Below are 16,399 nucleotides of genomic sequence, written 5' to 3'. Positions count from 1 at the left end.
CTAAAGGGATGAAAAAATAGATTTTTACGTTTTTTTATTTTTATTTTTTTTTTTTTTGGGAATGTTATATAGCAGAAAGTGGAAACATATTAATTTTTTTTTTCCCAAATTGTCGCTCTTTTATTGTTTATAGCGCAAAAGATAAAAATCACACAGGTGATCAAATACCACCAAAAGAAAGTGCTATTTGTGGAAAAAAAACATCAATTTTATTTGGGTGCGGCGTCGCACGACCGCGCGATTGTCTGTTAAGGTAACGTAGTGCCGAATCGCAAAAATGGCCTGGTCATTAGGGGGGTAATCTACCGGTCCAGAAGTGGTTTTATTTTTTTTTTATTATACGTCCATAGGCAGCGCTCCTAGTTGAAAATAGTTGATTAGAGATGAAAGGACGGATGTAGAGATGAAGGTCCTCCACCAGCTTGTGTGTGGATAAAGCACACCGCACCACCGTGATACAACCAAATCTGCTTACCAGACAATCAACAATAATGTGCGTTGTGTTTAAAAGACTCTCAGGATTCATCCACAGGAAGACCAATCTTATTCCCCACAGATGCTCAATAGGGTTTAGGACTGGAGACATGCTTGGCCAGTCCATCACCTTTACCCTCAGCTTCTTTAGCAAGGCAGTGGTCGTCTTGGAGGTGTTTGGGGTCGTTATGTTGGAATACTGCCCTGCCCCCCAGTCTCTGAAGGGAGGGGATCATGCTCTGCTTCAGTATGTCACAGTACATGTTGGCATTCATGGTTCCCTCAATGATCTGTAGCTCCCCAGTGCCGGCAGCACTCATGCAGCCCCAGACCATGACACTCCCACCACCATGCTTGACTGTAGGAAGACACACTTGTCTTTGTACTCCTCACCTGGTTGCCCCCACACACGCCTGACACCATCTGACACCAAATAAGTTTATCTTGGTCTCATCAGAGCACAGGAGACGGTTCAGTAATCCATGTCCTTAGTCTGCTTGTCTTCAGCAAACTGTTTGCAGGCTTTCTTGTCCATCATCTTTAGAAGAGGCTTCCTTCTGGGACGACAGCCATGCAGACCTGCAGCCCAGTCTCTGAAAAGAGGGGACTTTTTTCCGTCCAGTGTTGCATTCATTTTTTTACCAAGATCTTGTATTGATGATGGGAGAGTCGGAGCGCAAAGCCTTCTCCAGCACATCCCAAAGATTCTCCATGGGAATAAGTTAGTTGCTTAGTTAATTCCAGGTGGTGACTTTTTATTTGGCCAGGAATTGTATTTTGCCCTCACATTCACATGCAACTAAACTTCATCATACAGGCAGATGTGATTATTGGATAGAAATATACAGCAAGACAACCGCATGGAGCTATAAGGGGAATAATGTCCCAGGGTTGTCTCCCTAAAGGGGTCGTAGCACGATCCACCACAAAGACTGACGTTTCCATCTTTGTCCGGTATTCTTGTCGAATAAAATGAGGGACTTCTAAGATTTCTCCTGTGTTTTTTTTTTTTTGTTTTGTTTATGACATCTAGAATATTTATTTACTCAAGTAAAAATTCTGCATACATTATATGGAGGGCCACGCTCTGTGCACTGCATGTCCATCACCTCTCAATGTTTGCTGAACAATGCTGGGAAAAGATGACCCCATCATAGAGCGGGCGGGGGATGGTGACGGCCCCCTTTGTCTTCCTGTCACACGCATGGATCGCTCTGACACTCCCGACTCCTAACCCCTTCAATGTAAAAAATAAAAATAAAAAAAGAATTCTTTTCACTTCTATTTTACACAGTTTGTATAATTCTCTGTATCCGTCCCTCTGCAACTCCTTTACCTTTCATGGATCTCTAATCATGGAGATAATCTATAGAATCCATAGAGTATGTGTGTATATATATATATATATAGGCTCTAGTAATTACATTAACATACATATACACAGTATATATTCGTAATAATCATTTTTTAATTCTATGTTTAAAAAAAAAATGATATATGTGTGTGATTTGGATACTTTCCTCACAAGTATAAATTTGCTGATTTAATTAAATGAATGACTTGAGTAATGGTCTGATGAAGTCCTGAGCGGGGCATCCTCAGAAGTCCTGAGGGGGGGAGGTCCTCAGAAGTCCTGAGGGGGGGAGGTCCTCAGCAGTCCTGAGCGCGGGTCCTCAGAAATCCTGAGTGGGGGGGGGGGGGTTCTCAGAAGTCCTGAGGGGGGGAGGTCCTTAGAAGTCCTGAGCGCGGGTCCTCAGAAGTCCTGAGGGGGAAGGTCCTCAGAAGTCCTGAGCGGGCATCCTCAGAGGTCCTCACAAGTCCTGAGCGGGGATGGGCTCCTCAGAAGTCCTGAGGGGGGGAGGTCCTCAGCAGTCCTGAGCGCGGGTCCTCAGAAATCCTGAGTGGGGGGGGGTCCTTAGAAGTCCTGAGGGGGGAGGTCCTTAGAAGTCCTGAGGGGGGAGGTCCTCAGAAGTCCTGAGTGGGCATCCTCAGAGGTCCTCACAAGTCCTGAGCGGGGATGGGCTCCTCAGAAGTCCTGAGGGGGGGAGGTCCTCAGCAATCCTGAGCGCGGGTCCTCAGAAATCCTGAGTGGGGGGGGGGGGGGGGGTTCTCAGAAGTACTGAGGGGGGAGGTCCTCAGAAGTCCTGAGCGGAGGTCCTCAGACGTCCTGAGCAGGGGGGGTCCTCAGACGTCCTGAGCAGGGGGGGTCCTCAGAAGTCCTGAGCGGGGGGTCCTCAGAAGTCCTGAGCGGGGGGTCCTCAGAAGTCCTGAGTGGGCGGGGGGTCCTCAGATGTCCTGTAACTTTGTAGAAAGAGGGGGAGGCATTTTCTCAGTCTCCCCTCCCACAGTGATCAGACTGTACATTGCAACCTTGTAGAAGGGGGAGGAGGCATTTCCTCAGTCTCCCCTCCCACAGTGATCAGACTGTACATTGTAGCTTTGTAGCAGAAGGAGGGGGAAGCATTTCCTCAGTCTCCCCTCCCCCAGTGATCAGACTGTACATTGTAGCTTTGTAGCAGAAGGAGGGGGAAGCATTTCCTCAGTCTCCCCTCCCCCAGTGATCAGACTGTACATTGTAGCTTTGTAGCAGAAGGAGGGGGAAGCATTTCCTCAGTCTCCCCTCCCACAGTGATCAGACTGTACATTGTAGCTTTGTAGCAGAAGGAGGGGGAAGCATTTCCTCAGTCTCCCCTCCCCCAGTGATCAGACTGTACACTGTAACTTTGTAGAAAGTCACAAGATGAGAGGCTGCAGCAGGGACTGATCTGTGTCAGACGTTTGTGAACACCCAAGAACTGCACAGACACCGGGATTTACATGATTGACATTTCAAAAAGGGGAATCTGACTCCCGTATTTAGATGGTGGTCCTGGATGATGCCTGAACAAAGATGGCTCCGTCCTCCTGGAGAGAAGGAAGATGAATGCATTGTACTGTGATAAACTCTCACTGACTCATTACACAGCACAGAAGTCTATGTGATGTCCGGTCCACTTTAATGCTGATGTGTAAAGTATTATCAGGGATGATTGGGGAAGAGCGCCCCATCCTGGTGACAGCAGTAAGTGATATTGATGACCTCTCTGAGCTATCATTTATTTCCCGTATTCCTCTATTGATCGGCGGTTGGCTCTGGCCGGAGATAATGGCGGTTGGAGTTTTCCATATTACTCCGGAGAGACGCAGACCATGGATCATTGGTGATAATCACCAGTCAGATGTCTCTCCTCTGTCCGCGGTGCGATCCGGTGAGCGCCGGCGCAGACATTCTGACCGTTTTTATATTTTACCTCCCCCACCCCCATCAACATGCTACTAAGACTTTAAGCTTCAGCTTTCATGTTTTCATCTCAGTCTGTGTCCCCGCAATGTAGATTCACCCTCTTTGTCCCCGTGTCACGAATGCAGGGGGTGAGAGGAAATGTTTGGGTTGTCATAAGTAGAGGAGATGAAGGGAAATCTGTCTGAGCCCCCATTCACACCCGGCTAGCAGTCTATGCTCCTCCTCTGGGGCCCCCCCCCCAGCTCTCTCTGCTCCTCCTCTGGGGCCCCCTACCAGGCGCTCTCTGCTCCTTTTCTTCTGGAGTCCCCCCGCCAGCACTCTCTGATCCTTCTCTTCTGGGGTCCCCACCAGCGCTCTCTACTCCTCTTCTGGAGTCCCGCGCCAGCGCTCTCTGCTCCTTCTCTTCTGGGGTCCCCACCAGCGCTCTCTACTCCTCTTCTGGAGTCCCGCGCCAGCGCTCTCTACTCCTTCTCTTCTGGGGTCCCCACCAGCGCTCTCTACTCCTCTTCTGGAGTCCCGCGCCAGCGCTCTCTTCTCCTTCTCTTCTGGGGTCCCCAACCAGCGCTCTCTGCTCCTTCTCTTCTGGGGTTCCCCACCAGTGCTCTCTGCTCCTTCTCTTCTGGGGTTCCCCACCAACGCTCTCTACTCCTTCTCTTCTGGGGTCCCCAACCAGCGCTCTCTGCTCCTTCTCTTCTGGGGTTCCCCACCAGTGCTCTCTGCTCCTTCTCTTCTGGGGTTCCCCACCAACGCTCTCTACTCCTTCTCTTCTGGGGTCCCCACCAGCGCTCTCTACTCCTCTCCTGGAGTCCCGCGCCAGCGCTCTCTGCTCCTTCTCTTCTGGGGTCCCCAACCAGTGCTCTCTGCTCCTTCTCTTCTGGGGTTCCCCACCAACGCTCTCTACTCCTTCTCTTCTGGGGTCCCCACCAGCGCTCTCTACTCCTCTTCTGGAGTCCCGCGCCAGCGCTCTCTGCTCCTTCTCTTCTGGGGTCCCCACCAGCGCTCTCTACTCCTCTTCTGGAGTCCCGCGCCAGCGCTCTCTGCTCCTTCTCTTCTGGGGTCCCCACCAGCGCTCTCTACTCCTCTTCTGGAGTCCCGCGCCAGCGCTCTCTGCTCCTTCTCTTCTGGGGTCCCCAACCAGCGCTCTCTGCTCCTTCTCTTCTGGGGTTCCCCACCAGTGCTCTCTGCTCCTTCTCTTCTGGGGTTCCCCACCAACGCTCTCTACTCCTTCTCTTCTGGGGTCCCCACCAGCGCTCTCTACTCCTCTTCTGGAGTCCCGCGCCAGCGCTCTCTGCTCCTTCTCTTCTGGGGTCCCCAACCAGCGCTCTCTGCTCCTTCTCTTCTGGGGTTCCCCACCAGCGCTCTCTACTCCTTCTCTTCTGGGGTCCCCACCAGCGCTCTCTACTCCTCTTCAGGAGTCCCGCGCCAGCGCTCTCTGCTCTTTCTCTTCTGGGGTCCCCAACCAGCGTTCTCTGCTCCTTCTCTTCTGGGGTTCCCCACCAGCGCTCTCTGCTCCTTCTCTTCTGGGGTTCCCCACCAGCGCTCTCTGCTCCTTCTCTTCTCGAGTCCCCCACCAGTGCTCTCTGCTCCTTCTCTTCTGGGGTCCCCCACCAGCGCTCTCTGCTCCTTCCGTCTCTTCTGGGGTTCCCCACCAGCGCTCTCTGCTCCTCCTCTTCTGAGGTCCCCCACCAGTGCTCTCTGCTCCTTCTCTTCTGGGGTCCCCCACTAGCGCTCTCTGCTCCTTCTCTTCTGGGGTCCCCAACCAGCGCTCTCTGCTCCTTCTCTTCTGGGGTTCCCCACCAGCGCTCTCTACTCCTTCTCTTCTGGAGTCCCCCACCAGTGCTCTCTGGTCCTAATCTTCTAATGTCCCCCACTAGCGCTCTGCTCCTTTTCTTCTGGGGTCCCCCACCAGCGCTCTTCTCCTTTTCTTCTGGGGCCTCCCAAAAGTGCTCTCTTCTTCTTCTCTTCTAGGGTTCCCCCACCAGTGCTCTCTGCTCCTTCTCTTCTGGGGTCCCCCACTAGCGCTCTCGGCTCCTTCTCTTTTGTGGTTCCCCACCAGGGCTCTGTGCTCCTTCTCTTCTGGGGTCCCCCACCAGCGCTCTCTGCTCCTTCCGTCTCTTCTGGGGTTCCCCACCAGCGCTCTCTGCTCCTCCTCTTCTGAGGTCCCCCACCAGTGCTCTCTGCTCCTTCTCTTCTGGGGTCCCCCACTAGCGCTCTCTGCTCCTTCTCTTCTGGGGTCCCCAACCAGCGCTCTCTGCTCCTTCTCTTCTGGGGTTCCCCACCAGCGCTCTCTACTCCTTCTCTTCTGGAGTCCCCCGCCAGCGATCTCTGCTCCTTCTCTTCTGGGGTCCCCCACCAGCGCTCTCTGCTCCTTCTCTTCTGGGGTCCCCCACCAGCGCTCTCTGCTCCTTCTCTTCTGCGGTCCCCAACCAGGGCTCTCTGCTTCTTCTCTTCTGGGGTCCCCAACCAGCGCTCTCTGCTCCTTCTCTTCTGGGGTCCCCCACCAGCGCTCTTCTCCATTTCTTCTGGGGCCTCCCAAAAGTGCTCTCTCCTTCTTCTCTTCTAGGGTTCCCCCACCAGTGCTCTCTGCTCCTTCTCTTCTGGTATCACCCACTAGCGCTCTCGGGTCCTTCTCTTTTGTGGTTCCCCACCAGGGCTCTGTGCTCCTTCTCTTCTGGGGTCCCCCACCAGCGCTCTCTGCTCCTTCCGTCTCTTCTGGGGTTCCCCACCAGCGCTCTCTGCTCCTCCTCTTCTGAGGTCCCCCACCAGTGCTCTCTGCTCCTTCTCTTCTGGGGTCCCCCACTAGCGCTCTCGACTCTTTCTCTTCTGGGGTTCCCCACCAGCGCTCTCTGCTCCTTTTCTTCTTGGGTCCCCCACCAGCGCACTCTGCTCCTTCCTTCTCTTCTGGGGTTCCCCACCAGCGCTCTTGGCTCCTTCCTTCTCTTCTGGGGTCCCCCACCAGCGCTCTCTGCTCCTTCCTTCTCTTTTGTGGTTCCCCACCAGGGCTCTGTGCTCCTTCTCTTCTGGGGCTCCCCACCAGCGCTCTCTGCTCCTTCCTTCTCTTCTGGGGCTCCCCACCAGCGCTCTCTGCTCCTTCTCTTCTGGGGTCCCCCACCAGCGCTCTCTGCTCCTTCTCTTCTGGGGTCCCCCACCAGCGCTCTCTGCTCCTTCCTTCTCTTCTGGGGTCCCCCACCAGCGCACTCTGCTCCTTCCTTCTCTTCTGGGGTTCCCCACCAGCGCTCTCTGCTCCTTCCTTTTCTTCTGGTGTTCCCCACCAGCGCTCTCTGCTCCTTCTCTTCTGAGGATCCCCACCAGCACTCAACTTGCCCGATGCAATGTACTGGATATTGAACTTGCCCAATACAATGTACTGGACATTGAGCTTGGCTGATACAATGTACTGGACATTGAGCTTGGCTGATACAATGTACTGGACATTGAGCTTGCCCGATACAATGTATTGGACTTTGAACTTGCTCGATACAATGTACTGGACATTGAGCTTGCTCGATACAATGTACTGGACATTGAACTTGCCCGATACAATGTACTGGACATTGAACTTGGCCGATACAATGTACTGGACATTGAACTTGCCAGATACTATGTACTGGACATTGAACTTGCCCGATACTACGTACTGGACATTGAACTTGCCCGATACTATGTACTGGACATTGAGCTTGGCTGATACAATGTACTGGACATTGAACTTGGCTGATACAATGTACTGGACATTGAACTTGGCTGATACAATGTACTGGACATTGAACTTGGCCGATACAATGTACTGGACATTGAGCTTGGCTGATACAATGTACTGGACATTGAACTTGCCCGATACTATGTACTGGACATTGAGCTTGACTGATACAATGTACTGGACATTGAACTTGCTCGATACAATGTACTGGTCATTGAGCTTGGTTGATGCAATGTACTGGACATTGAACTTGGCTGATACAATGTACTGGTCATTGAGCTTGGTTGATGCAATGTAATGGACATTGAGCTTGACTGATACTATGTACTGGACATTGAACTTGCCCGATACTATGTACTGGACATTGAGCTTGGCTGATGCAATGTACTGGACATTGAACTTGGCTGATACAATGTACTGGACATTGAGCTTGGCTGATACAATGTACTGGACATTGAGCTTGACTGATACAATGTACTGGACATTGAGCTTGACTGATACAATGTACTGGACATTGAACTTGACTGATACAATGTACTGGACATTGAACTTGCCCGATACTATGTACTGGACATTGAGCTTGGCTGATGCAATGTACTGGACATTGAACTTGGCTGATACAATGTACTGGACATTGAGCTTGGCTGATACAATGTACTGGACATTGAGCTTGACTGATACAATGTACTGGACATTGAGCTTGACTGATACAATGTATCCAGGAAAGGAACCAGGGGTATGCCCATCTAAGGGGATGCCGGGGAGGCTGCTTGCTACATTAGATATGAATGGAAGAGTTTGTTGACCCCGCCCCCTGGAGGCTCTATACATAAAGCTCTCCTCTGTCACTCTCTAACCGCCTTTTTTTTCTGTCTTCCCTCCAGAATTAGTAGCATAAACCACCAACGCACATTTTTCTCCTCGCTCTTCTCTAGGAATTATTCGCTTTGTATAACCCTCACTAATCACCCAGAAGATGAGTGGCGGAGGTTTGCTCAGGTTTGGGAAGAAGCTGATCCGAAGGAGAGTTATGGATCTCAACAATGAAGAATCGTGCTTCGCCCGATGCCTGACCACACTGGACCTTATAGCCCTGGGGGTGGGCAGCACGCTGGGCGCCGGGGTCTACGTTCTGGCTGGTGAGGTCGCCAATGAGAAAGCCGGTCCCGCCATCGTCCTGTGCTTCCTGGCGGCAGCCCTCTCCTCCGTGCTCGCCGGGTTGTGCTACGCAGAGTTTGGAGCGCGAGTCCCCAGGACCGGCTCTGCCTACCTGTACAGCTATGTGACCGTGGGCGAGATCTGGGCATTCACGACCGGCTGGAACTTAATTCTGTCCTATGTCTTGGGTAAGCCAAAATTTCTTCAGGGTTTCCTTTTATTACATTCGATTTTCCCTCTGCTCTGCATGATGAATGAGAGATTTTCAGCATGTCTCCGAGGCTTCTATATACCTCGTGGTGACTACAGATTTCACCTGACTTCCTCTACAGAGTACATGTGAATGTAGAAGACGTGTCTTCCTCTACAGAGTACATGTGAACATGGAAGGAGACATGTCTTCCTCTACAGAGTACATGTGAATGTAGAAGACGTGTCTTCCACTACCGAGTACATGTGAACATGGAAGGGGACATGTCTTCCTCTACAGAGTACATGTGAATGTAGAAGACGTGTCTTGCTCTACAGAGTGCATGTGAATGTAGGAGACGTGTCTTCCTCTACAGAGTACATGTGAATGTAGAAGACGTGTCTTCCACTACCAAGTACATGTGAATGTAGGAGACGTGTCTTGCTCTACAGAGTGCATGTGAATGTAGGAGACATGCCTTCCTCTACAGAGTACATGTGAATGTAGAAGACGTGTCTTCCACTACCAAGTACGTGTGAATGTAGGAGACATGTCTTCCTCTACAGAGTACATGTGAATGTAGGAGACATGTCTTCCTCTACAGAGTACATGTGAATGTAGGAGACATGCCTTCCTCTACAGAGTACATGTGAATGTAGGAGACATGTCTTCCTCTACAGAGTACATGTGAATGTAGGAGACATGTCTTCCTCTACAGAGTACATGTGAATGTAGGAGACATGCCTTCCTCTACAGAGTACATGTGAATGTAGGAGACATGCCTTCCTCTACAGAGTACATGTGAATGTAGAAGACGTGTCTTCCACTACCAAGTACATGTGAATGTAGAAGACGTGTCTTCCTCTACAGAGTACATGTGAATGTAGGCGACGTGTCTTCCTCTACAGAGTACATGTGAATGAAGGGGACATGCCTTCCTATACAGAGTACATGTGAATGTAGAAGGGGACCTGACTTCCTATACAGAGTACATGTGAATGTAGGAGACATGTCTTCCTCTACAGAGTACATGTGAATGTAGAAGGGTACATGCCTTCCTCTACAGAGTACATGTGAATGTAGAAGGGTACATGCCTTCCTCTACAGAGTACATGTGAATGTAGAAGACATGCCTTCCTCTACAGAGTACATGTGAACACGGAAGGGGACATGCCTTCCTCTATAGTGTACATGTGAACACGGAAGGGGACATGTCTTCCTCTACAGAGTACATATGAATGTAGAAGGGGACCTGACTTCCTCTACAGAGTACATGTGAATGTAGGAGACGTGTCTTCCTCTACAGAGTACATGTGAATGTAGGAGACGAATCTTCCTCTACAGAGTACATGTGAATGTAGAAGGGGACACGTCTTCCTCTACAGAGTACATGTGAATGTAGGAGACGTGTCTTCCTCTACAGAGTACATGTGAATGTAGGAGACGTGTCTTCCTCTACAGAGTACATGTGAATGAAGGGGACATGCCTTCCTATACAGAGTACATGTGAATGTAGAAGGGTACATGCCTTCCTCTACAGAGTACATGTGAATGTAGGAGACGTGTCTTCCTCTACAGAGTACATGTGAATGAAGGGGGCATGTCTTCCTCTACAGAGTACATGTGAATGAAGGGGACATGCCTTCCTATACAGAGTACATGTGAATGTAGAAGGGGACCTGACTTCCTCTACAGAGTACATGTGAATGTAGAAGGGGACATGACTTCCTATACAGAGTACATGTGAATGTAGAAGGGTACATGCCTTCCTCTACAGAGTACATGTGAATGTAGAAGGGTACATGCCTTCCTCTACAGAGTACATGTGAATGTAGAAGGGGACCTGACTTCCTCTACACAGTACATGTGAACACGGAAGGGGACATGTCTTCCTCTACAGAGTACATATGAATGTAGGAGACATGTCTTCCTCTACAGAGTACATGTGAATGTAGGAGACATGTCTTCCTCTACAGAGTACATGTGAATGTAGGAGATATGTCTTCCTCTACAGAGTACATGTGAATGTAAAAGACGTGTCTTCCTCTACAGAGTACATGTGAATGTAAAAGACGTGTCTTCCTCTACAGAGTACATGTGAATGTAAAAGACGTGTCTTCCTCTACAGAGTACATGTGAATGTAGAAGACGTGTCTTCCACTACCGAGTACATGTGAACATGGAAGGGGACATGTCTTCCTCTACAGAGTACATGTGAATGTAGAAGACGTGTCTTGCTCTACAGAGTGCATGTGAATGTAGGAGACGTGTCTTCCTCTACAGAGTACATGTGAATGTAGAAGACGTGTCTTCCACTACCAAGTACATGTGAATGTAGGAGACGTGTCTTGCTCTACAGAGTGCATGTGAATGTAGGAGACATGCCTTCCTCTACAGAGTACATGTGAATGTAGAAGACGTGTCTTCCACTACCAAGTACGTGTGAATGTAGGAGACATGTCTTCCTCTACAGAGTACATGTGAATGTAGGAGACATGTCTTCCTCTACAGAGTACATGTGAATGTAGGAGACATGCCTTCCTCTACAGAGTACATGTGAATGTAGGAGACATGTCTTCCTCTACAGAGTACATGTGAATGTAGGAGACATGTCTTCCTCTACAGAGTACATGTGAATGTAGGAGACATGCCTTCCTCTACAGAGTACATGTGAATGTAGGAGACATGCCTTCCTCTACAGAGTACATGTGAATGTAGAAGACGTGTCTTCCACTACCAAGTACATGTGAATGTAGAAGACGTGTCTTCCTCTACAGAGTACATGTGAATGTAGGCGACGTGTCTTCCTCTACAGAGTACATGTGAATGAAGGGGACATGCCTTCCTATACAGAGTACATGTGAATGTAGAAGGGGACCTGACTTCCTATACAGAGTACATGTGAATGTAGGAGACATGTCTTCCTCTACAGAGTACATGTGAATGTAGAAGGGTACATGCCTTCCTCTACAGAGTACATGTGAATGTAGAAGGGTACATGCCTTCCTCTACAGAGTACATGTGAATGTAGAAGACATGCCTTCCTCTACAGAGTACATGTGAACACGGAAGGGGACATGCCTTCCTCTATAGTGTACATGTGAACACGGAAGGGGACATGTCTTCCTCTACAGAGTACATATGAATGTAGAAGGGGACCTGACTTCCTCTACAGAGTACATGTGAATGTAGGAGACGTGTCTTCCTCTACAGAGTACATGTGAATGTAGGAGACGAATCTTCCTCTACAGAGTACATGTGAATGTAGAAGGGGACACGTCTTCCTCTACAGAGTACATGTGAATGTAGGAGACGTGTCTTCCTCTACAGAGTACATGTGAATGTAGGAGACGTGTCTTCCTCTACAGAGTACATGTGAATGAAGGGGACATGCCTTCCTATACAGAGTACATGTGAATGTAGAAGGGTACATGCCTTCCTCTACAGAGTACATGTGAATGTAGGAGACGTGTCTTCCTCTACAGAGTACATGTGAATGAAGGGGGCATGTCTTCCTCTACAGAGTACATGTGAATGAAGGGGACATGCCTTCCTATACAGAGTACATGTGAATGTAGAAGGGGACCTGACTTCCTCTACAGAGTACATGTGAATGTAGAAGGGGACATGACTTCCTATACAGAGTACATGTGAATGTAGAAGGGTACATGCCTTCCTCTACAGAGTACATGTGAATGTAGAAGGGTACATGCCTTCCTCTACAGAGTACATGTGAATGTAGAAGGGGACCTGACTTCCTCTACACAGTACATGTGAACACGGAAGGGGACATGTCTTCCTCTACAGAGTACATATGAATGTAGGAGACATGTCTTCCTCTACAGAGTACATGTGAATGTAGGAGACATGTCTTCCTCTACAGAGTACATGTGAATGTAGGAGATATGTCTTCCTCTACAGAGTACATGTGAATGTAAAAGACGTGTCTTCCTCTACAGAGTACATGTGAATGTAAAAGACGTGTCTTCCTCTACAGAGTACATGTGAATGTAAAAGACGTGTCTTCCTCTACAGAGTACATGTGAATGTAGGAGACATGTCTTCCTCTACAGAGTACATGTGAATGTAGAAGGGGACCTGACTTCCTCTACAGGGTACATGTTAACGTAGGAGACGTGTCTTCCTCTACAGAGTACATGTGAACACGGAAGGGGACATGCCTTTCTTTACCCCATTTCCTGATTATATTTGGTTGTTACTCGCACAATACCCAGCCAATCCAGACGCAGTCACCTGAGAATTGTTCCTTCCACCAGAATCCAGTTAGATACATTTTGCTACATTGTTGTCGGAGGATCGTTGGCCTCCAAAACACATTTGATAAATTTTGTATCCTTATTACTTTAGTTACTATTAAAGGACTATTGTGACAACTGTTTGGCACTCATGTGACTTTTCCACACAAGGACAGAGCGTTGTCACCTTATAACAGGAAGTGCCTGAATAAGGACTTCCATGGCGGGATCCCCGGGAATTATTACAATGAATGTCGAAGCTTTATAAAGACTTTTGAAGTGACATGAACACATGAAAGTTGACATGAGATTGTAGGGATTGTGTTTACATCTCCTGTAACCATGCGATGGATTTCACCGCGTTGTCACCTCTAGGTTACACTGTATAAACATTTGTATTTACTTTACTACTGACGCCGGACTCCACCCTTTCCACCCTTTACATGACGACACGTGCTTCCTGGAACAGTGTGCTTTCCGTATAGACTGGAAAGCGTGTCGTTAGGCACACGCCCCAATAACTCGCCCTTCTGACGAAACCTTCAGAGTTCCGCTCTCGCCTCGTGTTTTCTTTAACTCAAGAATAACTCAAACAAAAAAAACGACTCGTCCCAAAGACGTAAACATTTTATTTGTAAAAGCTTCCGGCTTTTATGTTATAAAAGCATACAAATAAACAAAAATAATAAAATATAATAAATAAATTATAATAAATTATATATATATATATATATATATATATATATATATATATATATATATATATATAATATTCCAAAATATAAAATGTAAAAAAATAAAAAATGCAAATGAAATATAATCCATTAAATATAATTAATAAAAATCGTAAAGAAAATAAAGAATTTATGTAAAAAATAAAGCTAAACCTTTTTAAAAAGTTAAGACATGAACATTTTATTTGTAAACGCTTTAGGCTTTTATGTTATAAAAGCATACAAATAAACAAAAATAATAACAAAAAAATATAATAAATTAAAAATATAATAAATAAATTATAATAAATTGAAAATATAATATTCCAAAATATAAAATGCAAAAAAAATAAAATATGCAAATTAAATATAATGAATAAAAACAACAGTAAATAAAATAAAGAATATATATATATATATATATATATATATACACATACCTTTTTAAAAAAGTTTATTTTTATATTTTGTTTTATTTCTATTTTTTTTTATTCTTATTTTATTACGCTGTAAATTACTGTTAGAATGGGTTTTTGAGAAGGAATATAAAATTGTTAAAATGTTAAATTGTAAAATGGTCCAATAGTTCATCCATGCTTTACAAAACCTATTAAGTTAAGAATAGAAATTATTATTATTCGATGAACTGCACATACTGTATTTACCATTCTTCCACAATAAGTGCTGTTTGACGCATTCTGTTTAATATCTTTTTTGCCTGTACAAATTATCCAGTAAACAATACAATTTAGGGAAAAAGGAAAAAAAAAAAAGAAAAAACTTGAGACGGACGGTTATTGTGTGTTTTTTCTGTGCATTCTGTGTCCACTTGCTGACCTGCCTTTTTCTGACACTTTTTGTTTACAAGTTTAAATCAGTATATAGTATATTTTGCTTCAAAATTACTTAGAACCCCCAAAACATTATATATATATATATATATATATATATATATATATATATATATATATATATAAAATATATGTAAAAAAAATTATTTAATTTATTTATTTATATTATATATAATATAAATAAAATACATTTTTTTTTTTTTAGTAGAGATCCTAGAGCAGGGAACTCTGACATTCACAGACATGACTAGGCATGATGGGAATTGTAGTTCCTGAACAACTGCAGGGTCATAGTTTGGAGACCTCTGCCCTAGAGAATAAATTTGCAATTGTTGCAATTTTTTTATGTCTCACTGTATTTGCGCAGTAGTTTTTCAAAGGCAATTTCCACAAAAAAAAAAAATCTTTAGTAAAAAACACAATATATAACCCACGTTTTTTGGTAATATGTGATAAAAATATATGGTATATAAAATGATGTAAATAGAAACCTAATATGTCAGGCTTTAAAATTGCGCATGCTCTATAGGCAACGCTTTAAAAAAATTTTTACAGGTTACCAGTTTAGAGTTACAGAAGAGGTCTAGCTCTAGAATTATTGCTCTTGGTAAAACGTTCGCGGCGATACCTCACATGTGGTGTAAATACAGTTTACATGTGCGTGCACGACTTGCGTATGCGTTCGCTTCTGCGTGCGAGCACGGAGGGATGAAGGCGCTTTACATTTTTTTCTTTTTCATTTTTTCTTTATACACTGTTCCTTTCATCTTTTTTTTTTTTTAAATCACTTTTATTCCTATTACAAGGAATGTAAATATCACTTGTAATAAAAATAAGGGGTGAAAGGTCCTCTTTAGGGGTGAAAGGTCCTCTTTACGGAGAGATCTGAAGTCTATAAGACCCCAAATCTCTCCTCTATTTTTAAAAGCATGAAATAAAAAAATACAAAAAAAGTTTACTTCCTCCCTAGACTGAAAGTGACGTCATGACATCCCTCCGGTCCTCCAAGATCATAGAGATGATCAGAGACGATCTGATCTCTGGTAACCTCTGTGGCCAGCTGCGCCAACCCATCTCTGGCGCGCCGGTAAAAGCCAGAGCAACACCGGCAAGTGAGAGATTCCTGTGTACCCCCGTCATGCACTGTGGTTCCTCTCACCAGTCTCTGTGTTCTGGGTCAGTGGAAGGAACCACTATACATGTCGGGATACACAGGCGTCTGACACTCTGTGAAGGATCTCTGTCTTATCTAGAAGACTCCTGGGCGGTCAGATCTAGAAGACTCCTGGGCGGTCAGATCTAGGAGACTCCTGGGCGGTCAGATCTAGAAGACTCCTGGGCGGTCAGATCTAGGAGACTCCTGGGCGGTTGGATCTAGGAGACTCCTGGGCGGTCAGATCTAGGAGACTCCTGGGCGGTCAGATCTAGGAGACTCCTGGGCGGTCAGATCTAGGAGACTCCTGGGCGGTTGGATCTAGGAGACTCCTGGGCGGTTGGATCTAGGAGACTCCTGGGCGGTTGGATCTAGGAGACTCCTGGGCGGTTGGATCTAGGAGACTCCTGGGCGGTTGGATCTAGGAGACTCCTGGGCGGTTGGATCTAGGAGACTCCTGGGCGGTCGGATCTAGGAGACTCCTGGGCGGTTGGATCTAGGAGACTCCTGGGCGGTCGGATCTAGGAGACTCCTGGGCGGTCGGAACTAGGAGACTCCTGGGCGGTCGGATCTAGGAGACTCCTGGGCGGTCGGATCTAGGAGACTCCTGGGCGGTCGGAT

General features: G+C 46.8%; 1 protein-coding gene across 1 annotated transcript in view; it reads left to right on the top strand.

The window, feature by feature from the left end:
- Positions 1-8,324: 8,324 nt before the first annotated feature.
- The window catches only part of SLC7A3 (solute carrier family 7 member 3), a 45,764-nt gene continuing 37,689 nt past the window's right edge, over positions 8,325-16,399 (top strand). Inside the window, exon 1 of the mRNA XM_082262700.1 lies at positions 8,325-8,803. Within this exon, the coding sequence (XP_082118826.1) occupies positions 8,434-8,803 (370 nt within the window). The 5' untranslated portion in view covers positions 8,325-8,433. The remainder of the gene's footprint in view (positions 8,804-16,399) is intronic.

This window comes from Pelophylax lessonae, assembly GCF_965119305.1.
Source record: "Pelophylax lessonae genome assembly, chromosome: 7".
Lineage (NCBI taxonomy): Eukaryota > Metazoa > Chordata > Amphibia > Anura > Ranidae > Pelophylax > Pelophylax lessonae.
The sequence above is the reverse complement of the archived record's forward strand: the minus strand, read 5'-3'. Positions and strand labels throughout refer to the sequence as shown.